We start from the raw sequence: 26731 nt of genomic DNA, 5'->3' as shown, positions 1-26731 counted from the left end.
ATGCAAAGGAGACGTCATATTGAATGGTGCAAACAAGAAAATTCCTTAGCTTTCTCGATCTATCTGTATTACAATTAATTACAAAGTCTATTAGTTTGTATGTGCCTGCTGATGAGAAAAGTTTTTTTAATGATATCTACAGAAGGTTGGGAGCAAAACGTCTGTGTTTTAAACCCACAAGCTTTAGTCAAAAAGCAAGTAATAATGGGTTAATGAATACTTGGTGAAGTGCTTTGAAGAGCAAAAGCATTAAGCAATTACTCAATATTATTTCACATCTGTATTTCAGATCTGAACGATGCATAAAACTACTCTCACAACTTAACAGTTTAGGCTTCCCTGTATCTCTGGACACATTCTGTTAGGATTAGGAGAGGTTACCTACCCGGGAGATTTGGGATGCAGCACATTCTGCACAAAGCCCACAGCCCACAGAATCCTAACAAGGATTTAAACTGAGAGGAAAAACTTTTACAAAACTGTATCACAGAGTGTTTTTCACTGCCAAGGCAGAGAAAACTAATTCAACCAACAGAGGGAATAGGGAGACAATATAAACAGGTGTTTCCTTGAAAACTTCAGTATGGTTAGTAATAGTACAGGAAATGGATCTCCAGAGGCCACAAATCGTTAGCATCTCTAATGCATTTGCAAATTCCTACTGTGCAAAGTCAGCCTGTAAAAAAAGGCCATTTCTAATAAGTGCCTTGTCTGGTTTCCTACACCATTTAATTTCAGATGAATTTTATGAGAACTCTGCTACATATTTTACCTCCCATCTGGTTCAGATTTGACAATGAAATATTTGTGTGTCCCACCCTGTTCTTTTTAAAGCTCCAAAACCAGATGTCTCCAGCACAACACGACTACAGCAGGTCATACCACATTCTTCAGCAAGCCGTGCCAGGCCTACTACCCCCCACAGACAGTTCCAGGTAAGGTAAAATTGGGTTGTTTACTCCCTAAAAGAATAAAGCAAACAAACAAACAAACTCACTCAACACCTCTAGGGCACTGTGTGAAAAGGGTGATTAAAATGTACTATGGCTTATTCTTCCAAAAGGTTTTATCTTGATGAAGTGGTGTTTCTGAAAGCTAAACACATTAAGAATTGCAGCAGGGGGAGATATTCCCCCCCCCCCCCCCCCGCCGCCATTGGCTTGATTCCAGCACACATTTTTGCAACTTCTCTATTGTGATAAGCAGGCAGGTGTCTGAGTGCATACCACAGGGTGGCTAGCATTTCTAGGAAGTTGACAAGTTTCACAGTTGCATACATTGCATATGAGAAGGATGCTGATGAATACATCTTCTATCAGATTTTGCATTTTCAACAGAAAACATGTTCACTTCTTAGTAGTTTCACAGGACAGCTCTGTGTTGCACAGGGTGCCACCTCCTATAATACAAACAATTTATTTGTGCCGCTGAAATGTCAGAACGATACCTTTTATCCCTTCCTGCAGATACAAATGGCCCTTTTGCAATACAAAGGAATCTGTATGGATGCTGAGATAGCTTCTTTTCCAGAAAAATTATGAAGTTGTGATGCACCTTTAAACTGGACAAATACTTTCTACATGCACATTTGATAGTTTTTCATGCAAAACAAAACAGAAAAGTAATACTTGCTCACAAAAAGTAGTAGTATTTTATAAGAAGGTATCCCGCAAGACAGACCCCTTACAAAGCCTGTCAAATCTTAAATGCCATAGTAGCAACTAAAACCTGCTATAATCCTCCTTCAGACAAGAGCTAAACATCTCTTGGAATCATCACAAAGCAGGATATTAAAAAAACATTGTTAGCTGCTTGCACAATAATCCCTTTTTAATGTCACACATGAAAGGACATAAGTGTTCCCAAGCCTTTTCATGAAGTTTTTCCCAGTCTGGCGAAATGTTTAAATGTAAGTGTAAATTTAAACATATGAGTAGTCTCCTTGGAAATTCATGTTATATAGCATATGATCATGTTTGCTTGATGGAGACACTATATTAGGCCAGTGCAACAACCCTGGGAAAAGAAAGGAGTTAGTTACTGGAAATAAATGCAAGCTAAAACCACAGAAAAGAGCCAAAGGGCATGAGAAGCAGTAGAATCATTCCTGTTAATGAGACGAGAAAGGAGGAACTCCATCAGCTTACCTGTTTATGCCAAATAAAATACGCTTGAGTAGCGTAAGAAAATGTTATCCCTCTGCATGTGGAATGAATATATTTAATAAAATAATTCTAGGAAGGTAATACACTTGTGATTGCACAACGTAAAAGTAATTTATCAGAAAGTAACATCTGTGATTTTTGTAACAGGATTACTTACTTTCCCCTTTCAACTGCCAAGGCATCTATTTCATCAAAGAAAAGAATTGAAGGAGACACTGCTCTGGCTTTCCTAAAGATCTAGAAAAACAACAATGAAACACTCAGTTTTAAGGGATGGAAAATTTTTACAGAATGCTATCACGCCCTGCACACCTCAAAAGCTACAGAGCACCACAGAACAGATATAAGCCTTGTCGTCGTCTTTTTTTTTTAAAAAGCAGACCTTTTAGAAGTTATTCGTGATACTGCATGATGCAGGTTTATAGTGAAAGCTGCTACTGGATCCCAAATTTGACATGCATCACTAGGTCAATGCAGGAGGAAGTTTTTTTTCTTTTCTTTTTTAAAACCTAAACCAAAAGGAGTTTTTTTGGAAAGTTTAAAGGTAACCTTATAAGCAAAAAAGAATTTGAATGCCAAGAAAACTTAACATATAACATTATGTATAGCTTGCCCTTTCTCACCTCTCTCACTGCTCGTTCAGACTCACCAACATATTTATTCATCAGCTCAGGCCCCTGCAAAATTTTAAAAAAAAGTTTTAAAGCACATTACATTTACATATAAAATGGCTGAAACAATCTGCCAGTGCTACATTAGTGATGCTCTGTTATAAGGAATTTTGATAATTTGTCACTTGCAAGTCTTATTTGTGCATTTTTAGACTTACCTTCTAGCTGTACCAAGTTCTCCTCCATTTGTTATAGCACTGTGCATGCATGTAGGTTAGTCCTCTCATCATAATACTTTCCCAGTACTTTCATGAGAAACAGAATTAACCAAAAACATAAACACTTTGGGGTTCTTAAAAGTTGTTGGCTCAACAACAGCAACAAGGGGGGTGCAAATCAGCCAAAAAGATGAATTACAGAAAAGCATTTACTTGCGCTCTCAACATGTGTCCTGTCCAGCCAAGCACCAAAACAGTGACTTAAACCAATGTTTAACAGCGCTTCTTTGAACTTGACAGTTTGCAGGTCCAGAAAGAAGCTGCCACACCAGCACACCTGAAACCCATCCACAAGGCGCTCCATCCCCAGCAAGAAAGCTGTTCAGTGTCTTAGCTCAGTCACATTCCTCGTCCTCTCTGCCGAGACTGCCAAGCACAATTATTAGTGCCAGCTGCTGCAGTGCCTGTTCATACTCACAGCCCTGTCCACTAGAAACAGACCCGAGACCACAGGGTCAACGTTCAAGTCTTGAACAAGTACTTACAATTATAAAAAGTAAAACAATGGAGAATTCTCAGACTATTTTCTGTTCTGCTATATCGTGTAGGACAGGCTGCTTAAATAATGCTTCCTAATGGGACTAAGATTCTCATGGGATTGATAATGACTCATTGACTTCAGACTGGTTTGCATTAACGTTGACCTGCAGCCACAACCAACAATGATTATCCACTGCCTGGAATGAAAAGAGCCAGTGGCTTCAATCTATTTTCCAGGGAACAGGTGTCCTCATAATTTCACCAGCAAAAACAACATCCTTCTTCACAGTCAGAAAACTGAACAACCTCCCTATGCTTCACAGCTGCGACTACCTCCAGGTAATGCTCAGCTCAGAGCATTAAGGCAGCTTTAAATATCAGGTATGTTAGAATTAACAATGTGTGGCAGATGCACATTTATACATTGGCAGTGACAGAGCTTCTGTTACAACCCCTCTTTGAATAGGACTGTCTGGACCTTGCACTAGGATTGGCAGAATACAGAAGATTCATTACTCTAAAAATGCAGCACAATCTTTTTTGCAGTCTCCCCTCTCTGTGCTCATTTTCACTCTTGCAATAACAGTTAATGAACCGACTTTATGTTCACACTGGCACCACTGGAAAGTACCTGTGCATATATATGGGGAAAAAACATACACTCCAAAAAGAAAAGCACAAGTAATCTGGTAAGAGCAAAACATCTGGGCTACGCCACTGTTCTTATTTATTTATTTTCAAAAAGAGTTGTCCTTTTTCGAAAGGACCAGGTGAGATACTGCAGTAGCCAGACCTAGTGTACCACACAGGTAAAAGCAATCGTATAAGGGTTAGAGGAGCACTGCGTGGCCTGCTTGTAGGAAACATAAATGATACAATTAGCACTGCTTCTTTTCACTAACACCCACCCTTGAAGCAACTGCTGCAGTAGCTAAAGTGTCACCTGCAGGCTTTCAACAACTTCAAAATTTGAGTCTGTTGGATACTTGCGCAGAAACAGGATTATTCAGACACATAACTGAAGAATGCAGGAAAGAAAGAGAGAAGGAAAAAACAAGGTAAGAAACACAAAGCCTTTTCCTACTATTCACTGTGGACACTGAACATGAGGAGTGTGCAGCAGTTTGTGCAGAACAGGCTTGCAGCTCAAAGAGACGGCACCCAGCTGCTCCGGGCCATTGCCATTCATCATCAGTGCAGATGAGGAATCTGATAGCATGGGCCTAACAAATCCTTAAGGAACCAGAGTGCAGTCTTCTCTTTCTGTCTAGCTTTCTGTTAAACTGAGCTGATGCACTGAGAAACCTCTGCAGATTCTACCCACAATTATAGATTTCTTTTACTAACTTTTTTTCTTGGAGCCTGTGGACCTTCTCTTTCACGCCCTTACTCTCATAAGTAATCTTCATTCACATCAGTATTCTCATGGAAAACAACATCATATACATCAGTGCCAATAGTGTACTCCTCTAGTATGACACAACATCAAATAGCCTGACATTTTCTTTTCGTTTTTCTGAGCAAAAAAAAAAAAATACTTAAAACCAAAACTACTCTCTTTGAGCTTTAAGGTAAAATATAATTCCAGATGCTTGGAGTTTTATTTTTAATTAAGCATTAAAATATGATCAAGGCAACATCAAAGCAATAAATGCTGTTTAAAATGTTTCCAAAGAGAATTATTTTGAATGCATGGTTTTGCTGTAAGCTTTGACATGAAGTTTTTCTCCATTCTTCTCTTCATTAAGCAGCAGCTCCAGGTGAAAGACCACTATGTATTAATGACCTGTGCCTCTTCATGGAGAATTTTCATGAAAATTGATTTGAAGGTCTCCTAGTTCACCACTCATGAGCAATACAAAAACTGCTGTTGAGAACCACGGTTTTTACTGCTAGCGGCTTGGAACTCTTATTATACATGGCAATAAAGGAAAAGACTCCAAAGTAAGAGAAAGCACACAGAGAAGAGGAGGAATTGGTATACATTTCATCTCATGCAAACAAAACCACAACACAAAAACTAGAAATGTTCAAAGCAGCTGGATGCAGAAACTGAACTGGGTTAGCTCTGGTCCCACCTGAGCTGAATCTCTGCTTTACCCTGTCTGCAAATGGGCTGTCCTTTAGCTGAGACTGATGGCAGTTCTTTCAAAAGATAGATCTGTATGACAAGCAGTCTATAGGCCACCACAAAGTCACCTGCTAACAGCTGACACTGTTTCTAATTTTCACAAAGCTCACCTTCTCTTTTCAGGAAGGTTGCTTTGAAGTTGGAGGCCACTCAAGAAATACCAGGAGGGGTTTTTTTTATTTTTCAATGACTTTCTAATGCTTTAAAAAAAGATAAAAAATCAAATTACATGAGTCCAACTTAGTCAGCAAGTCGACATTTGTTGAAACATCATTTTTGGCCCAGAGGTGAGCATAATGATTCCTTTAAAAGCTGTTTATAGCTGTTGGTATACTGACCAAGAGGTGCTAGTAACAAATGGTCCAGTTTAATGATGCATAGCTCTGTTCTCTTCTGCAACAAGCCATCTTCCATACAAAGGAACATGAAGAAATAAAACCTGTTCCTTCTGGTCATTTGCACAGTGACTCCAAAACCAGCAAAAGATTTGGAGCAGGAAATTGGCAGAAGCAGTTGTAGCTTAGCCCTGCATATAAGCATACAATTTGTGAGCTACAATCCAGACTAATAGTATAAAAATCTGGCAATTCAGGCCCGCTGTATACTGCTGAGTTTTGTTTATTCAGCCTCAAAGTAGAGATAGTTTCCAGGTATGCTCTGTTTAAAGACTATCCCATCCTCATTTACAAGATACATTCCCCTTATATCATGAAACTTTCCACTTGTTTATGATCTGGATTGTGTGTTGATTTTTAGGTTTGTTTTTTTTTAAATCAAAAAGCAAGAAAAAAAGAAAATTCCTTACATTTAAAATATGATCAGAATAAGCTCTTGAAAGATTAACTGCACAAAAGATAAAACCCTGGTATACAGGCTGCAACATGAGATAAGCTTGCGTACACATGGTTATGACAGAAGTTCTCAAAGTGTTTTTAAACTGCAAGAGGAACATCTGGTATTCCTGAAGTTAAAAAGTATCAGTAATTTTTCTAAGCAGTGTTTAAAACAACTTGCAGATTTTTTCCACCTGAAAATACTGGGGTAGTGACTTTCAACTGACAGGAAATTTAGTCGGTGACTTCCCCTATAAATAATTTTTTTACTATTTTGACAATCAGGTAAGTTATGCACTTACGCTTGTTGAGCCAGATGGACACGGCTCCAGATTTCTCCAGCATACAGCTCTGTCTACTCTCTTCAAAAATACTACCATAACCTCACATATAGGTTCTGGGCTCTAACACAGGCACACTAAACTATGTTAGCCATAGAGTACGATTCATATTTTTTAAAAATCCAATTAATTAGAGAATTTATATCACATCCTACAGATTATTACTCTACAATAGTTAATGAACAATTCCTTCTTTGCCATGTTCAAAGTAGAAATGATTAAACAGATGTTAAAATATCAGTCATTATTAATATTTAATTTCAAATTAAGTATCTAGAAACTGAGCTCTGTACTGTGAATCCCAAAAAGGGGAAAAAAACCCAAGACAGAGGGTGCCAAAATTAATTTTCAACTGTTCACAATGTGCACCTAGGGCAATGTTCATTGCCCACACTCATACATCTGCATGGGAGTCAGACATGCACACTAACTGATTTGGACAGACAGATGTCTACCTCGCAGAAGCAATGCGCCTCACTCTGATGTGCTAATTTCTCATCAGATTGCAGGAGGAGCGTAGACAGCCAGCTCAGAGGAGCAAAGCTTGATCCCACCCTTACCAGTACATATTTCATGGAGTTAAAACCAGTATTTTGTCTCCCCTTTTTAATTCTTTCCAGTTCCATGACAATGCAGGTGAGATGATCTACTATAATAACATTAACTGATTTGGAAGGAACTTAGAAATTAGTTACTTAGTCTTTTGATACTGTAATCTCAACAGCAAAATGCTATCATCCCTACCACAGACAAACCAAAGCAACATACGACTCGGGCTGGCTGCAGGAAAGAGAATTAACAAGATAAACAGTGAGACTTCCTTTATTTTAACAGTAAGGCTATTTCTAATGCAAAAGTTGTACATGTGTGATTTGGTAATTGGTTACGCTACATAGAAAAATATTTGCTCAGAAAATGCATTATATTTGCTTGTTAAGAATAAAGCCTACTTCTTCTCTTTATTAAACACTGTTTAATGATTTAATCTGCATTAGTCCCAGCTTCTCAGCAGATGTAAACTCCAGGCTGAGCACCGTGTACCATTTTAATCACTTCCTCTCCCTCTGCCCTGCATTCCAGAGGACCTTAAAAACTTGTTGACACCTGTCTGATGTTTTAAAAATTTCAACAGGTGCTTGTGGGCTCCAAAGTATCTAAGGGAGTAGGCTGGCAAAAAATTTTCATCCTCAGTCCTTGCAGTGAAGTTGCTAAAACCAGCGTAATCAAACTGCGAAGGCAAATATAATATCCATTTTTCTTTATTGACATACCTCAGAATTCACTTGTTTGCCATTTGCCTTGACTAGCAAAGTTTAATGACAATCTTTTGAGACTTCTTTACACAATACAGAAGCCAGTATTTGTAGTCTGGCGGGAACTGACTGGAAACATCGAATTAAATTCACGGCATGCACCAGTGTCTTCAGAGAGGGCCCTGTTCAGCACTTGGGCATAGCCGCCACTCAAATTTACCAGGATTTTGCATGCTTATGAAGTGCTGCACCAGCACAGGCACACCAGTATCAAGTTGGAGGTGAAATTCTGTTGCGACAGCGTTGAAGCAGATGTATAAGTAACCCATGCCACTCACCTGCCCTGTTCACAAAGAAATCCCTTTCCAAGTCATTCCCGTTCATCACGGATTTTCAGCACCCACTACCACTTTCAGCTACAGGCTAAACAGCTGCCATCCACTACTCTGTCCAGGACCAGGCTTGGCACCATCAGGGCAGTATCCACATGGGATCAAAAATCATACAGCAAGACAACACAAAATTAGCCATCCGTGCTGCAAAACGTATTTGGCGGCTGACACTTCAACCCTCCAGCAACACCCCATTCCGCTACTTTTACCTGATTGCTGACAAACCCTTGGTAACTTGAAGAGAGAGAGAGAAACTAAGTGCAAATAAAAATTAATCTTGCAAAGTAATTGAGAAGGGACAAGGAAACAGAGACAGAGGTTATCTTTGAATCATTTTCTGCCTGCACATTCACTTTTAGGAAGCTTATGGCCAAGAATGAACGAATGCCTTATTTTGAGTATAACATGCAGATAACTTCAGGATTAAAAGTGTTATTGAAAGTATCTCAAATTGTTATCCCTTGTAAAAAATGTTATATAAATTTTTCAAATACAGTTAGTTTCACTATCTGCTAATTAACTAACAAGTTACTGTAAATGTGTTACTATGGCTCTTTTTGGAAACTTTATCAAACATTTGCCAGAGTTTCTCATAAAACCACGATGCTGCTTCATTTTTTATCTTAAATGTTTTGCTTAGCTAGTCACAGGCACCAAGTTTTCTTATTTCATGCTTCTACTCACTGAAATCCCCATCAAAAGGCTAAACTATCTCTCAAAAATTCAGTGACAGTTCTTCACGAAGCAAAGCAGTCAGCCTTTCCAAGCCTCATTAATGTGTTTGAGCTGCCACAGCCAAGAGCTGAAGGGAAAAGCAGAGGACACTTCAATTGGAAAATATTTTGACGTAATTGACCCAGATGACAAACTAAGCTTAAGCACATGTCAAGCACCAGGAGTGGTACAAAAGCATCAACAGGGCGATACAGGAAGTTAAATCAAGCCAAGGTGAAATCAGAGGTCTGAGAACAGTGTATATTTTTGTAATTACTGCTAATTGAAAAAAGAAAAGATTCCTTCAACCCAAGCTCTTAAGTAACAGCAAATAAAATGTCAGGAATATTTTCTGACCTTCCCTCCCCGCCCCCCCCCCCCCCCCCCCCCCCCCAATAGTTGGAGCTCCTAACCAATGCAAATAATATTTTAGAGCAGTATAGAACACATCATCTGTACTGTTGGTTTGCTCAGTGTTAACATCCTTAAACACTACTTACCATCATGGGTGGTTTGCAGTGTTTTTTTTTTTAAATATTGCTTCATCATGTTTACAACAATTAGTGTGTCTCACTTCGCTGACTTCCAAAGGGTTTAACTTTTGGAGATCTAAATTTTCTGGAAATTTAAGCCGGTTTTTGTCACTATCACTAAGTGAGTTTTTGCCTCAGTTTTGATTTTAAACAGACAAATATTAAAAAGCACTAAGCAGCAAGAGGAAAAATGATGCTTCCAAAACTATTACAAGCATATAGAAGTTAAATAATATTTCCTGTTATGTATTTTGTAAACTCAGGTAATCTGCTTGTTGGACAGAAAACAGAACTCAAACTCCCCTGTTGATATAATCCTGAGCAAAAGTCTCCTAAAATTAACAGAAAGTCTCCCTCTGGAGAGGTGAGTTTTAGCAAGCTGCGTAAGTAGAAGGTAATGAATGCAGGATACCATCAACAGCATACATCCATTCTAGTATGCAGCATCCTGGGCTTATGGGCAACTCAAGGGGCAAAAGGATTTTCTAATCCCCATGGCCCTTATGGGACCATCAGCTAAGGAGCGCATTATAACTGGGTAATGGAGTTTATCTGGGCAGGTACAGTGATGGTGCCTCCCAGCCTGACAACATAGGAGCAAACTTCAGTGTTCATTTTGAAATAGGTTAAAAACAAAAAAAGCACAATGGTGTTCTTATTTGGTAGTAAACTTAATTACCTACATCCCACAATAATGAGAGGAAAAAAAATTCCACAGAAATTCTCTGCAAGTTGCTTCCCAGAAAAGCAACAGAAAATCCGTGAAGAAAAGTATTATTCATTAGATTCTTAGCACAACACAATGATACAGGATTTCCTAAAAATAAAAAAAAAAATAAAAAAAAAAATCCAAGAGGACAGTCATAACAAATCTAAATAAACTAAGATGCAAGACAAATGCAGATATAATTATCTGTGCCACACAGCAAGATGTGGAAGTTTCCTCCAAAAATATTCTTAGTAATCTAACCAACATATACCTCAAAAAAGCAGCCAAAGCTGACCCTAACTGCAGGAACTGTCAAAACAGTAGAGAGAGATACCCACCATGTAAACAGTCAAAAGAGGAGAAAAAAAGCCCACAGAAATAACACAGTGACAAAGGGTTTCATTTTCTTCATGTTCAAGTTCAGAAAGCTAGATGACATCTAAAGCAAAAATGTCACAGAGACAGTTGTATTAACAGAAAGACGTCATCAGCCTGGCAGAAGCTGAAAATTATATACCCCCTCCTATTAATACTGATAGGTCCAATATCTGTATACAATTTTCTTTTCCTATTAGTAAAACAAATGCATAAAATACATTTCAAAGAAAATTACAAGCTTTGGGGTGAGCACAAAAGGCGTGTGAAGAAGTACAAAAGTGCACAGAAGGCTGATTGAAATAAGAATTCAACCAGATCAAAAACTATTGATAAGTCAAGACTGATGTTCAATCCTGAAGAACAAAAAAAATTATGCTAATTCATTCCTTCACGCAGTCTTATACGCGCTTGTGTCCATGACCGCAAAACACTGAAAACTCTCCAAGAAGCTGAGAACAATTCAGTTGTCTTTTTGTAACAGAGGTTTGGGAGGGGGGAATAATCAAGACAACCACTAAAACCCTGAAAAGCCTCAGTGCTGCAAGAGATTTAGAAAATGGGGTGGTGGGAGGGAGCAGGAAGAGCCATCCCCTGGAAAGTAGTTGACAACCTCCTCCCCAGTAAATTTAGCAGATATATTGTATTACAGACAAAGAAAGTCAAGTGAAGGAATAAAAATAAACAATTCCCCTTAGGAATTATATGCAAGATTGCTTTGCAAAACAAACCAACCAACCAACTGCTTTTCTCTGGCAAAGCAAAAGGTCACCAATCTTGGTGAAAATACAGCTATAAAAAGTTTTGGCCAAATATCAAAGCGCATGTTTACAAAAGGGCCACATTCACTGTAACACTAACCATTCAAACTTCACAATAGATTTCAGGAGAGAACAGGATGCAACGTCAAACATCTGTTATCACATTATTTTCTGCAGCTCCTCTGCCCAGAAATTACATCTAGACTTTGCCCATCTTCCAAACTTTACTAGAGGCAAGTCAGGCATGGGCTGGAGACTGCACCATTTTGACCATGCCTCATACAGCATTATGACAACCAGCCATGCCCAAGACACATGGAAACGTCACATTTTAACAGATTACATATAATCCAGCTGAAGTGCCTCATTTAACAGAGTCAGCTGTCCAAACTGCACAGATATTGCATAGACACATCTGGAAAATAGTGCAAAGCCTTCCTGGAGCCAGGCTGGGGCAGAGGTGATACCTGTTGCACCCAAGCAGGACAGCCAACTTAAGTAGAGTACATTCAGCACTTCTTGACAGAGTTGGACTTACTGTGCCCATGTATTTTAAATGTAGCGTACAGACATAGTAGATCCATCTTCCAAAAATCACTGGACCAAATAAGCACTGCACGTAACGTACTCTATTTCCTCTCAGGTTTCAGACACAGGGAGAGACGGCATACAGCAGCAGGCTCCCATAGCTAGAGCTATGCCTCTTGTCTGCAGTCCGTTCTCAAGAAGGACCCAAGAATCTGAGCCACCTGAACTATCCTGAAAGATTGCACGTATCCTACAGGCTGTACAGCAGACACTTTTCATCAAAATTACTTATTTGGGGCAGGGGAGACTGGAAGAAAAATGCAAGTCTGAAAAGTAAATTATCAAGAAACACACTTCTATTTCAAAAAGCCTGATATCAGTTCCAGGGACAGATATTTGAGACGTAACATAGACAACAGGAAAATTAATAGGACTCTAAGCAAGAAAAAAATCCCCTCTTTCAAAAAAAACACCTCAAAAAAACCAAAAAAACCCCCATATATTCATCTACTTTGGATTTATTGCAGGAACACATGCAGTGGAAATTAATTCATGCCTGTTGTGCTTTAAGAAGTGCTACAGACAATGATGTTTAACACATTTAGTATATGATGGATGTTGCCTTTTCTGTCCAGGAAGCAAATGTGAAGTTAGAGAAAGCGGGCTACGTTCCCTTCCTGGAGTCAACATATCCAAGGCTGGACATGCTCCAGAGATGTGCTTCTTGAAACATCTGTACATTGATTATTCAACCAGTTCCAGGCCAAGGGATTGAAACCAACAGGGAATAAAAGGCAGTTTCCCCAAGCCAGCCACTTCTGCTGCAGCTTGTCAATGACAGGGGGGTTTGTGCCATCAGAACCGCACCATGAAGAAACACTGCATTACTGTACAAAAGCATTTCTTACCAGTGCACCTTCAGATACCTCCTATTCAGTATGAGCCACCTTTTACCTTTGGATAATTAACTGCATCAGTAAAAATGTCTGATGTAGCTATGGCTGATGAATACAGGATAGTGACAATATTCATTTTTAACTGGGTTTTTGGTTTGGGTTTGTTTTTTTTTTTTTCAGACTGATACCTTTTTTCCCCACCCTCTCAGGCATCAGTGCTTTGGGTGAGACAAAGAGGAATGTTTTCTTTTAAGCAGGGCAGGAGGAAAAGGTTACCTTGTTTACTAGTAACTCTGGAGTACAAAGAACTATTTTGTCTTTATGGAAGAGGCAGTAAAGGTAGTGTTTCTTAAGGGCTGAGGTTTCCAAGGCTGCTCTTGTTGATGTGACCGTGACCCAGAGACCTGTCTGCAATACCGGGAAGCACAGGCAACTAAGGGCTGCTGGCTTCAGGGTCAGTGCGACTGCCTCTGCTCCCAGAGAGATCCAGAGCTACAGTTACAGTGTGTCTGAAAGGATAGGCAGAGGAGGAAGCTGTGTAGAAACTAATAACACAGAAGGCTTTGTGAGTAAAGAGATGGTCAGACAGGAGTACGTGATCTTACTGCTGAGAAGGAGATACTTTTAAAATACTTAAACAAATGTTTTTTCTTGCACTTCATTAACATTCTGACACAGCTGCAAGACTACCCCATGTGGAATCACTCTATCTTTTTTTTTCTTCCTATGCATTGAAGCTCAGTATTATTAAATAACTTCCATTCATGCGTTTTCCGTACAACCCACAGTAATCAATTACACTGATTCATAGGCAATGAAATCCAAAATTTTTCTATACTTAAAGTGCTTCTTAATGCTGAGAGAATATCCCACTTATCCAAGAGTACTTCAGATATAACTGATTTTGCAAACTCTCTAAAAACTGATGAAGTAGAACTATTTCCCCTGAAAAAAGGCATATAGGGCAAGAAAAATCTGTAATGAAACATGAACAGTAAGATAAAGAAAGTGACTTTCCTGAGGAATGAAAAGGAATGTAAGAGAGGAGATGATAATATTTCCATGCAAGCAATTATTACAGTAAGAGGTGCTACCCACTATGCAGAGTTGTATTTCATTTATACTGCTTTAAGAATTTGTTTTCATTTTTAAAAAGATTTTAAATAATGCCAATTATTAAGATGTCACTACACAGCTTACCCACCCATCCAACATATACTTTCTGGGCTGTGATAAAATAAATAATAATTTTTTTTAAAAAGCATACAAGAAAGCACTAGTCTTTCTCATAAGAAAACACAAACCTTACTTGATATTTAGAAGGTGTTTGCTGTAGCATATATAACAATCAGAAACACTGAGAACCACTATATTCTAGCACTGGAAATTGGTAAACTATCAATTGTTATGCAGGAGTTAAGAAAATGTAAGACTAAATGGCCTACCTTCACTGCCAAGAAGTTGAGACCACTTTCATGAGCCAAAGCTTTCGCTATCATTGTTTTTGAGCACCCAGGAGGTCCGTAAAGCAGCACACCTTTTGGAGGCTGAATCCCCATTCGGATGAAGGAGTTGGGATGTTTGAGAGGCCATTCAACTGCCTGCTTCAATTTCAGTTTGATGTCTTCTAGTCCTCCTATGTCTGACCAAGATACCTGCAAAGCAGACCATTTTGCTGAATTCAGACAACGGAGCAAAACCATTAAAAAAGAAAACAAAACAAAAATGCTTTGTAGAATGCACACTGGTTATTTCATGAAGTTGTTTTTAACGAGTCACTTCTTCGAAAAGCCTTTTTTAAACAAGAAGCGATCATTAATCAAGTCACACAAAGTAAAAGAGGATTAGACTTGCTTTATGCTGGAGGATGTAGGTAAAATATTTTATATCTACTTCAAAGGTCAATAACAAAACATAGGAAAATAACAATAAAACAACAGCACGATCATACAGACAGCAACACTTTCCGTGATCACTAGCAAAGTCACAACTCAGTTCTCTTGTTTTTTAGTGCGATGCTGATGCAGAATTTGTAAATTACTTCGATGTCTTCCCTGAAGGAGAGGACTGTATGAGCTCAAGCTGGTTTTATTTACAACTGCAGAGTAAGGCCCTGATCCCAGCTGTGTAATCCCACTAAGCTGAACAGGACTGAGGTCAGAAGTTTTGGGGGTTTCTCCGCTTGCCAACACTATCACTCCCGTATAGGACTTGGGCACTGAGGATTTGACTAGAAGTTTGAGAACAAACAATCCTCCAAAGAGAGAAGTATCTACAGAAAAGAAAAACCACACACAAAAAAGTAACACACAAATCCAACTGCAGTTAAATTTGCTTTGCTGAAGACACAAGACAGGCTTGTCAGGCATAAATCGGGACAGAACTCGTAAGTCCTACCCAAAACAGCAGATGGACCTAAAACCTGCTACACCTCTCCCCGCATTGCTGTCAACAAGCCTGACACTTTTCCCCACATCCCCCGGCCTGTTCTTCATCCTGTCACCATCCATTCCTGTCCACTTCAAATATTAAACATGTCAAGACACGCCTAAATCAAATGTTCTTCTGACTTAAAACACTCTTCCAAAAATTTACTAGACATAAATCACCCGTCAGCTCTGGAAAGTCAGCTACACCTGAAAGGCAAGCACAGCATTACTAAGAGGCAATGTATCTCCCTTCTCCTGACTTGAAAACTGGTGTCACTCCCAGTTTGTCCCTATTGCTATCTTCCTGATACCAGTACACAGAGTGGAAAATAAAAGTAGGAAGTCCCTGAGAAAGACAATTCAGTCCACTACTGAAGTGGAAGAAAAAGAGCATTTGGATGTGGTACAAGCACTTTTGTGTAAGTCCAAGCAAACTGCAAACCAAATAAAACTTTTCCACGATTGTCAGTCTTTGACAAAGAAGAAAATTACAAAGACAGCAGAGAGCAAACAGCAAAGATCAATACGCATGGGTCAACCCCTCAGAAATATTCTGCTTTTAAAGGCTAAGTGGAAGGTGAAGAGCTGCCGATCTGTTGCCTGCAGAACATCATCTCTCTCACACCAGGAATATATGACAGGAACTCTAGAAAAAAACCCAATTCTTTCTTTTTCTTAGTGATCAACAGCTTCTGGTTCTTAAATAATTACTTTATAAGTCTGGGGAAGCATGAAATACGTAGAGCTGATCACCACTACCTACTAAGAAGGATCGGAGAGCAGAGGGATCTGCCAAAGGCAGAATTCCCTTACGAAAAAAGAAAAACAGAGAAGAAATGCAAATTCAGTAAAGGTCAGAGTGAAGTGAAGACTCAAGCAGACAGCAGAGTATCCCAGTAGCAGGGGGAGGAAAGGGTTTTAGCAGGGCCATTACCAAAGTAGCATGCCACTTCTGGTAACTTGTAAGCCAACGTTTGCAACCTGCCAATATTCCCTTTTGAAGCGCTGATTCATGCTACAAGCAAGACTAACTGCACAAATTGGATTAAAGGAATGGTAGCAAACAAATGAAAACAAGCTGTGCACAATCCTCTAGTCTTGAAATGAAAGTGTTTCTACAAATTCTACAAAAACAGTAAAGGGAGAAACTCCAGAACACCATGGAAAGGAAGAGGGAAACAAGAGCATGAATTCCTACCACCCGACTTTGAGCTGGGTATCTTGGGCTACCACCACAGTCGAAAGAGAGAGAGAGAGACTTTGCAGAGCAATTCAGCTATAGTACAAACTCTTTCAGATGTCAGACAGGTGGTCCCACACCCAATTTCTCTCTCCTTCCTTTAGAGGGAACATATGGCAAGGAGATGTCCAATTTAGGCACCTCAGTTAAGTGCTTAAAGGTAAGAAGAATCTTCCCTTCCCACCTGAGTTTTCACAATAAGAGACAGAAATCCACCTGCAGATTTTTAATTACAAATGAAGCAAACATACAAGTTTATAAAAAGTGAAGATGTGTGTCAGATACCTCACTTGCATCTTGCCACTGTTCCACCCATGCAAACCACCCCTTTTCACTCAAATTTCATGGTTGAGTAACGTAATTAAACTCAGGTCAGTTAATCCCAATCTTCCTTTATTCTAAAAGCTGGCATTTCTGAGTCAGTGTTTTAAAGTTTATTTAAAAAATACATATTACCTATCCCTACAACCCTTAATTCCACCTAGCAGCTCTGTAAACTGCACAGAACTAAATCTCAGCACATTTAAACAACTTTTTCTTACGGAAGAAGACATAAGCTTGTTCTCATATTTCAGTATTAATCCTTACTCATCTGGTAAAGCACAGACTAGTCATTCCTATCATCATGTCTTTCTAGCTAGACAAAGATTTTTACAAATATGAACGAGAACTTCTTAAAATGAATTAAGCCATCAGGAATTCCCTGTAATTTTCAGCAACAGAAGGCAAAATCCATGAGCGGTATTTTGCACACATACAAAAAGCCAGGGAGAAAACGCCTAAATGTTATTTTTACTCTCCTGCATATATTCAGACTATTGCACAAGCCTTCCGAGGCATTATTCAAATGATTTTTCAGACCTACTACATGTGATTTAAAATCAACACAAGTGATAGAATTGTACAGAAAAGGTAAAGTAGAGCCACCTTACATGAAGGTTGTTTTCAGTAATCTGGAGACTTATTCTGATTTTGCTTACATTTAAAATCAAAAGGGGAGGAAAGGGAGACAACTGGGTCAGGACATACAAACAGGGCCACTAAATGTAAGCTTGCCCATTATGAGTTAAAAAAGAAAATAACCAACTAGTCCAAAATTCAGTTAACTTATTTAGAATCTCTATAATACAAGGTGTGGAATTCAAACAGCAATGGTATTAAAAGCAAAAATAGCTAATAAAACACTATCTTCACATTCTGGTCAAGTCCTAAACAAAACTTTCTTTTTTTTCCTCATTTCAAAAGGCTAGAGATAAGGTGGGTGAGGGAAACAGTCCACCAACAATAAAACACTCAAAAGTAAGAATTCTTTTAGATTCATATAAGCTTGGAAGAACTAGGTGGATTGTTTTTGCACCACAAATCCTCAGTAACTTCCCGACTGCAATTAACACAAGTTCTAGAGTGCACATGAGAACAGCTAGTTACGCTTCTTTTACCTGCACACAAACTCAAAGGAAAGGTCTTGCAACATAAGCAACGAAGTGTGATATTCTGTCACTGTGGAAATGGTTTTAAAGACTAGTCTTGGGGCTGAGCTTACACATACAAAGACAGTGCTCTGCTACAGTGTGTAAGACACCAAGATTTCATTACTGCCATAATCTTTAGCTCTCCCCAGGTCAACAGAGCTCAGAATACGATGCAGAGCAGCAACTCCCCAGGGGCTGTTAAGCAGCAGCAATAAAGAAATAAAGCAGACATGCAAAGGATGTCTCATCCAGAACCTTTTGGCTGCAAAGACACAAATCTGAGTGTTGAATTACAGTAAAGGGACTGAAACAGGCAAGCAAAACCCATAGCACTCTACAAAAATTTCAGAAAGACCCATAGGAGAGGGAGGAATGGCAACTACAGTGCAACTCTCCAAAGAACTGAGGTATTAACTTCCTGATTTATAATGTGCATCCCCTCTCTCCTAAATCCCTGCTGCAGAAAAAGCAGCCTTCAAAAAAGGCTGTAACATATAGCAAAGTTCAAGAAAGGTTCTGTAAAAACAGAAAACAAGATGCTACATGGAACCGAGCAGGCAAGTATTTTGCATTTGCCTTGGTCACAGCCAACGTGCACGACAAGCTAAACACAAGTGGAAGGACAAAGGAACACAGAAAGGAGGAACGCAAAAAAAAAAAAGCAGGTGGAGGCACCTCCACCTCCAGCAGCTTCTACTGCAAACAACCTCGCTTTCTGTCACCGCCCCAAACTCACTTCATTTTGGCTGTTTTCCCCACCAGTAATTTTGAATACGCTTTGAATAAAAAAAAAAAAAAAGAGCTCAATTGATGTCAATGACAAAAACCCTACTAACTACCTTGTCATAGAGCACTTTTCAGAAGCAGACAGCAAAGCATTCTATAAAGGTTATCAAATATCTTCAGACACCATGAAGTGACTTGCTCGAGGCCACCCAAACAAGTCACTTCTAATATATCTCCATGTTCTTTAGCTACTACCCCAGGTATACGTATAACAAGAGGTTTTTCCAGGTTTTAAATAAGACAAAAGACTGCAACAGAGCAATTTAGCCTAGTAGCCTTCTGAACAGCCAAGCAGCTAGTGCTCAGTTCTAGGACCTAAAAAGCGAAGACTGATTTGAAATTACAGCCTACTCAAAGTTCCACAGATTTCAGAGAACAAGCTCTGTGTTGATGAAACAATTTGGAGTTCATGACAAAACAAGTAGTTATTTTCATTCAGTATCAGAGATGATACCAGCTTCAAAAAAAACAACAGCCCATAAATGGCAAAGGTGTCATGACTATAAGGGAAGGAGCCCTTTAACAAAATTCATTTACTTGTGGCTTTATTTAGAAGTTACTTTGAACTCTTCTCATTCAATTGACACATGGCTACTCCAAAGCAACGAATATGAAAAAACCCACCATCTGAAAAATAGAAAGTTAAAAATCACAAAAGCCTCAGTTTAATTCAGCATGTACATCAATGGTTTTACTTGTAACTAACTGCACAGCCCAAAAGTTCCATCCTCACCAAAGGGGCTGCCAAGTGAATACTGTATCTGCAATAAACAGCAAAAAAGCAGATATTATTAATGTAGCTCAGACATCTGTCTTCTCTTTGGAAAAAAATATCATAGCTGATCATTTATTTAGTGTTTGAAGTTATTTTTAGCAAGGATTTTTTAGATGACAAACAGTGTTAAGGTCAGACTTCAAAACACGAAGGAATGTAATCCCTGATTTTCTAACAAATTTACCCACACAATTAACTGTCTAGCTGGATAGCTTCTGGGGCAAGGAGAGCAGGGGAAGAAGAGCCTGTCCTTACAGACAGAAAGTACCTGGAGATTAATCAATACAGGATGATTTCACAAAATATTATGCACAAAGATACAAAAACAACACACAACATTTTTAGGTTTCTTGAAGAAAGCTGGACTCCTATCTGGTTCATGCTTTCTTTTTTGTTTCCTGCACACCCAGCTATAATTTTTACATTTTGATAAGAATGCAACAAAAGGTGTAAGTAAGGCAGTTTCTGTTGGTACAAATTACTGCAAAGCATATAAGTAATATATCACAGTACACCGTGGCCAACAGCCAACTAAGTGAAGTGTTGAATGGGTAAGTGGCTCGAGTCCATGGCCTGAAAGCACTGTATTGAGAAGAGAGATGAATTAACAAAGAGGAAGAACTTACTATAGAAGTTAGGACTATTAGCATCAGTTCTGTGGCAAGCAAGTGATTTTAAGGTTTCCCCACAGGTGTTGCAGGAGTAGACCTTCAGGCATAAAAATATTAAACAGCAAAGCATTCTAGGACAAAGCATCATCAACACAAGATGATGCAACTAATTAATGGCTCTGCAGTTGCATTCATTTGGCTTCTTAGATACCTAGTTTCTACTGAAACCAAGTACTTCAGCATCCAATTAATTGCCAATGTTAGCGCAATCAAACACACAGCTTCAACCAGAGCAGTTAAATAAACAACTTTAATGAGAGAAGCAAAAATTAGTCTGTAAAATTGGATTAAGACATACCTAAAAATCATTACTCGAAGGATGCAACATAAGATGCTGCACACTCTTCTTAAAAAAAAAAAGGTATCCAAGGAATTAAAGAAATTAGAAGCTGCATTTCATTTTCCGCTACAATCTGTGTTCCAAACAACAAATCAACTATGTAAATTCTCTGAATAACAGTACATTAAATGTTAAGTGACTGCCACTCAGGCACTAGCAATCAGGTGAGAATAAAACATATTTATTCCCTAATAAAGAGCAAATTACACTAACCTTAGTTTAATAACAATGATAAATAGATTTTTTTTTTAAATTTCTTTTTGCTTGTGCATGTCTATAAACCACACAGTGGTCACATTTTTAAAAATAGCTACACTATGCTAAAGTACATGAATAAGTTTCAGATGTTTGCAGGTGTTCCTGCACCACATCCCAAGCCCCCAGCAAGCAGCCCTAACCAGGGGCCTGCAGTCTGGATTCCTGCTGCTTGCTTCCCCTGCACTGCCATCCTGGCCATGGAGCTACAACATAACCAAGTTCCTTCAACTAACCCATGGACTTGAGCTGACTTAGGGCACTTCCCCACCTCAAATACAAATGGTAATGGACTAATTAGCCTTGAGGGTGGTGATGGTGTTACAATGGTGGATTTACACTACTGTGACTTTCATGGACAGCTGTGTCAGTATTTCCAGATATTCAGACTGCTTCTCAGCATGCACAGGTACCATCACTTTGGTAGGCAGGTAGTTCTGCAGCCCAGAATAATGGTTAAACTGAATTCTAGCATCTCCTTTGGTAGGTGATGTGTGAGGAAACAAAATCTGTTGCAGCTAGTACTTTAGATTCCACTTTAAACTCACCCCAGGCACCAAGCAGATGGCCTGAAATTTACCCTACATCTTCACAGAATATGCATTATTTTGTAAAAATGCAGGTCCTGTCAGCACAAAAGGAATCTGCACTATATTGTTACCTTCCCTTCAATAAAGGAATGTATTTCAGTAGTGTTCCAGTGACTCAGCTGGTGTTTAACAAATAAAAACAAGTGACAATCAGGGAAGCCACTGGCAGGACGGTTTAGTGGACAACACGAGCCTGAGTAGTAGGTTGACCTGGATTCAGAACAGATTTCCTGCAGTACCTCGAGACCTTGCTTCTATCTGTCTTTATTGTGCTGTTTAGCAGCACTCCATCTGGCTCCAAATGGGCTGGTATGTCTAAAAGGCACAGCACAGTGATAGTGACGTGAGCCCAAGAGCCAGCAGCACGATAAGCAATGAAAGAATTAGTAACTCTGGTTCTCAGCAGAACTAATTAGCCCTTGCGGATATTGATGCCACTACACCATTTCCAGGAAAAGCTGTCTGGGGCCAGCCCAGGCATTTCCACCCAGCACTCCACTGCACAGCGTGGACTCTTAATAAGCCAAGTGTGATATCCGAGCTGGCTGTGTGCAGCATCCTGTTCGCAGATTTTATTTCCCATTCCTATAGTTTGGGACTAAGGGCCTACAGTTGTGCAGTCTAATTCCCAGATGACTCATCTTCATGAAATGAGACAAATGTTTTCTTCTAAGACTTGGGGAGGTGCTGAGAAACACCAGCACAACGGCTTGCAGAGTCAAGATTTAGTAAGATTAGTAACATTTTCTTTTGCTGAATCTTAAACCAGATCAGGGTCATCTTAAACCAGATCAGTTCCCCAGCCCAATTTATGTTGTGTCTGCTACTGAGCTACTATAATACATAACTGAGAGGGCAGTGAGCAGTGTAAAGATGAACCTGGCACCGCCAAAAGAACTGTTCATATAATGACAGCCCCTGATGGGTAACTGCTTGGCAGTGATAACCTACCCACAGTATCTAATTCTGCCCTCAGTTAAAACCATGTAAAGCCACTGAAGACATTCAGGTCACAGCAGTATGAACTGCATGTAGAATTAGTCAACTGCTTTACATAAAATCACAGCAATCAATCTCTTCCCAGCTTTGTTTCAATACACTTTGGTTACAAACGCTAACAGTTTCTGCTTCAGTTTGTGTCTGCTTTACAAAAGGCTCCAGCTTTCACGGCTATCAGGATCTGCTTTGCAGAGACATCTTAAGATTTTTACTCCATTAACCCACTCAGCATATAAAACTACAGATCGGGACATACGCTCCTGCACTACCAACTCTTCCTAAAGCATTAGGAACTTAAGCTTCTGCAAATGGGTCTTCAAAATTAGAATTAAATAAACAAGTATGCAAACAAAAAGATGATGGACAACATTTATTGGTAACCTGAGGCTTTCACTTCACAAAACTACTCTTTTTTGGTAGGGCATTTCAACGCCTAACTGCAACTCTTAACGTGGCTCTAACAATGTTGCTAGCGTATTGCAAAAAATAACTTACTTTTGGCACATCAACTGCCACCTCCCTCATGGCGCTGGGCCTGACATCATTCATCCCCTGCAGGAAGTCATTGAAAGCAATCACCACTGACCCAGCCACCTCGTTGTCTAATAGGTTAGGTCTTTTTCCCAGTGCTCTCCGCAATGCGTACAAACCTATTAAAAACAAAAAGCCATGGAAATATGTAGACATCCTCCTGGTTCTCAGAAACATAAAGTATACAACACACAAACACACAGCAGCGCTGGAAAGGAAATTATGTTCAAAAGAATATCTCAACACCAGGTCTTAACTAGGTCAAAGAACATGCAAGACACTTCTGATGACAAAGCAACAAAAAGGGGATTTAATGACCACAGACGGAATATAAACTAAATCTGTTCCAAAAGACAGAATGAAACAGCCTTGCTTCTGTGTTCGCGGAGATGAAGCTAAAACCTCCAAATGTCCATACATCGATCCAAATACATTTCTAAACCACAGAGGAAGAGGGATAACAAATATTCAAGGCAAACATTAAATCAGCTCACATAAGACATCTGCAACCTTGTCCATTCCTCTATTATTAGGACTGTGTTTTCCAAGCTGCTCTTAAACTGCTGACATTTCTTTTACTTTCATTGGAACCCTATTTTGCTGTCTAGTAAGATGCCACATACCCATATTTTTCTTGATATGCAACAAATGTTCCCTGCAATGCTCCATAGCTCTTCGTTCCCTTCAGCAATCACACTTTTCAAACGCAGGCATAGCTTTACCTTCTCCTTTGTTTTGCCAAATCACTCACATACAATACCTATAAATCTCTATACTAATTCCTAGCTTCCCCCTATAATTCAATCCCTGGAAAGCCACACAAGTCCCACCCACTCGCACATCAGTATATCAGTACTCCTCGGGCAGGACTAAGTGGTACTATCTGCAGCTCCCAGGCATTCCCCAGAGAGACCAACCATGGCCCCCGTTGTGTAAAATGCCCAGAAGCATCATGGTTTTCCCACTGTATAATTATGCCTTTTAAGGCCTAATATAATTTGGAATTCTATCGCTTCTACTTCCAACCCTGTTCTGTGAACTGAATCTGTTAAATAGGTGATTTAGCATATTATTACATGATGAGTATAATCTTGTATACACACATCCACGCACATGCAGATATGCAATATAACCTGTCATGTGTTCAAAAAAAAAGAGGCACTTAGTACACCAGTTTGCCTTGCATGACCATAAAAAGACAAACATTTGTTAAATCTTTTCTATATTTAACCAAACAAAACATCAATTAGTGCGACATGAAAGGACAATAAAAGGGATAAGCCGTTTCTGAAAATAGACATGGTTTTAACTTTCAGCGGATTGTTGTCTTTTTTCTACAGAGGCATTGGTAGATGCGGACATGGAAAGTTTCTGACAATGACAAGAATTCTGCATTTCCTACAATATAGACAATGTGTGAAGAGATATAATATCTCCCCGGTGAAGCAGTACAGCTGGTGTCTCTCCATAAACTGCCACTTACGGCAGAGTCTGAGCACCTGCATTCAATACCCAGGCTCTTAATACAATAATGGAAAAAAAAAAGTTTGTAATTCAGGTTTCCCCTTGCACAGAACATCCAAAACTAATAAGCTATATAAATAAAAACATTCCATGAGGCCAAGGAGAAAAATGAAAATCTAGTCAACAGAGGACAAGTATAAAATATAACTGACTCATTTTAACAACCCAGACAATTTTCATGTTATTCCTCCCCCGCTTTTTCCTTCCTCTGAAACAGTTCATTTTAAGCAAACGAAAAACTTAAGCAAGACAACATAGATTCACCCCCCCAGATTTAAAATTTAGATCCAAGTAAATAACAAACTCAACATCTTATTCTAGTGTCATTGCAGCTAACACTTCACTTTGGGTGGTGGGAGCAGGTATTGGGGTTGAGTCCTACATTTTCTTTTTGGTGAAGTCAACTCACATGGCACTCTCACTTAAAAAAAAAGAAAAAAATAAATAACATAACATGAAATTAAGTCATAGAGAAAGCAAGTAACTGATAAAGATCTCTGCTCCTCATTTCTATACATATCTGCTCCATCAGGTACCAGTTTAGCCCAATGCTCATTTGATGGATTTTAATCGTGTCACGGGTATTTATCTTTTCTCCATGACATGAGAAATTCTTAAAAACAAACAAGTTTATTTTAAAAATTGAGAGAGAACAGCACATAAATATGCCCAAGGAGAGCACTGCTCTTAGGGATCATTACTGCCAGTGCTACTAGGAGTACGAGTGAAATTTCAGTCCTCAGCAGTGGGTTTGAAATGCAACAGCCTTGATCCAGAACAGGAATAAAGAGGTCACAGCTTTCCAAACAAAGCCTGAATTCATTTCAGCATGTGCATGCACACACCACTGCACAGGTCAGCATTTAATTGAAACAATGTTTTACATTAAAACAATAATAAAAAACAGATTGAAAAAGAAAGCATGATTCTTCCTGTTTCCTCCTGTTATCATAATCATTCTTTCCTGCACTTCAAATTGACCTCTAACCAGAGGAGGGGGGGAAAGTCTTATTACCAGAAGGATACAGCCAGTGGCTTGCCAGAGGCAGAAAAACACATCCTTGTTTTGAGACACTGAAAGACATATTTAATGTAAGGAAATGCAGGGTAGGGTGGAAAACATGCTGCTAGAAGCAACACATAGGGCAAAGGAGGTGAAACACTACAGCAAACCCAAGTTTATCACTACAGAAGTTACAACAGATAAACTGAAGATTCAGACATAGTACCTCAGAAAACATCAAGCATCTCAGCTTAGTGTTGGGTATCTTTAGCATGCGAATGTTTTGGTTTGAGTACATGTCATTGCTGTAAACTGACTCTGAGCACAGCATTTGTTCCAGCTTTGCTCGCTCCTTTTCAGATACTACTTCATGCTCAAGGATTAATGAATATCAATAGCCTTTCGGCAGTGACTGACGAGGCTCAGAAGTGGGCAAGCAGGTTTTCACTGGTTTATTCCAGCAGGAAGGGGAGGAAGGACACAGACGTAGTTAGCCTGCCATATGGTCACTGGGACTGTTTGCGCAGGCATGGGCTACCTATTTCTAGTAAAAGGTTACATGACTGGTCCCTAGGACTACCGTAATCAGAGCAGAAACTTAACTCGGAAGGCAGCCTTTGCAATAGTGAAAAACACTGATTCTCACTGGAGTATAAATGGAAAATCCCAGTTAAAAAAAAAAAAAAAAAAGAAAAGAAACAAGCATAATAAATCATGAATGATTACAAACAATGGAAAATAAACAATTTGTTCCAGTCCAGCAACAGTGTGCTCTACCTCACCAACTCATCCTGTCTGTCTAGAACAGAGGAAACTAAGTGGACAGAGGGGAAAAAAACAGCAGAACGCCCTGTACTGGTACAGCGGAGCCTTCTTTGGTACCAGGCTATGCATGAGGTCGATAGCATTGTTTCCCTGTAAGATTTTCTTGCTCATAGCTTGGCTAAGTGTTGGCACATTAGATCATAATCACAAATGTCTGAGCCTAAAAATAGACTCTGCGACACGGCTATATTTGTCAGAGTCTGTGTATAATTATACACTACTGTAAATAATAGAAAGCATCCACTCAAAACAACAAACATATATACTTTAGGTTTCAAAACCAGAATATAC

The 26731-nt window shown here is 39.2% G+C and overlaps 1 protein-coding gene across 1 annotated transcript in view; it reads right to left on the bottom strand.

The window, feature by feature from the left end:
- Window positions 1-26731, bottom strand: part of AFG2A (AFG2 AAA ATPase homolog A) — a 202018-nt gene that overhangs the window by 151157 nt on the left and 24130 nt on the right. The window contains 4 exon segments of the mRNA XM_059826729.1: window positions 2323-2402; window positions 2789-2842; window positions 14446-14655; window positions 23053-23207. Of these exon segments, the coding sequence (XP_059682712.1) occupies window positions 2323-2402; window positions 2789-2842; window positions 14446-14655; window positions 23053-23207 (499 nt within the window).

Source organism: Gavia stellata, chromosome 19 (assembly GCF_030936135.1).
Source record: "Gavia stellata isolate bGavSte3 chromosome 19, bGavSte3.hap2, whole genome shotgun sequence".
Taxonomy (NCBI): domain Eukaryota; kingdom Metazoa; phylum Chordata; class Aves; order Gaviiformes; family Gaviidae; genus Gavia; species Gavia stellata.
This window is presented reverse-complemented; position numbering and strand designations above follow the sequence as displayed.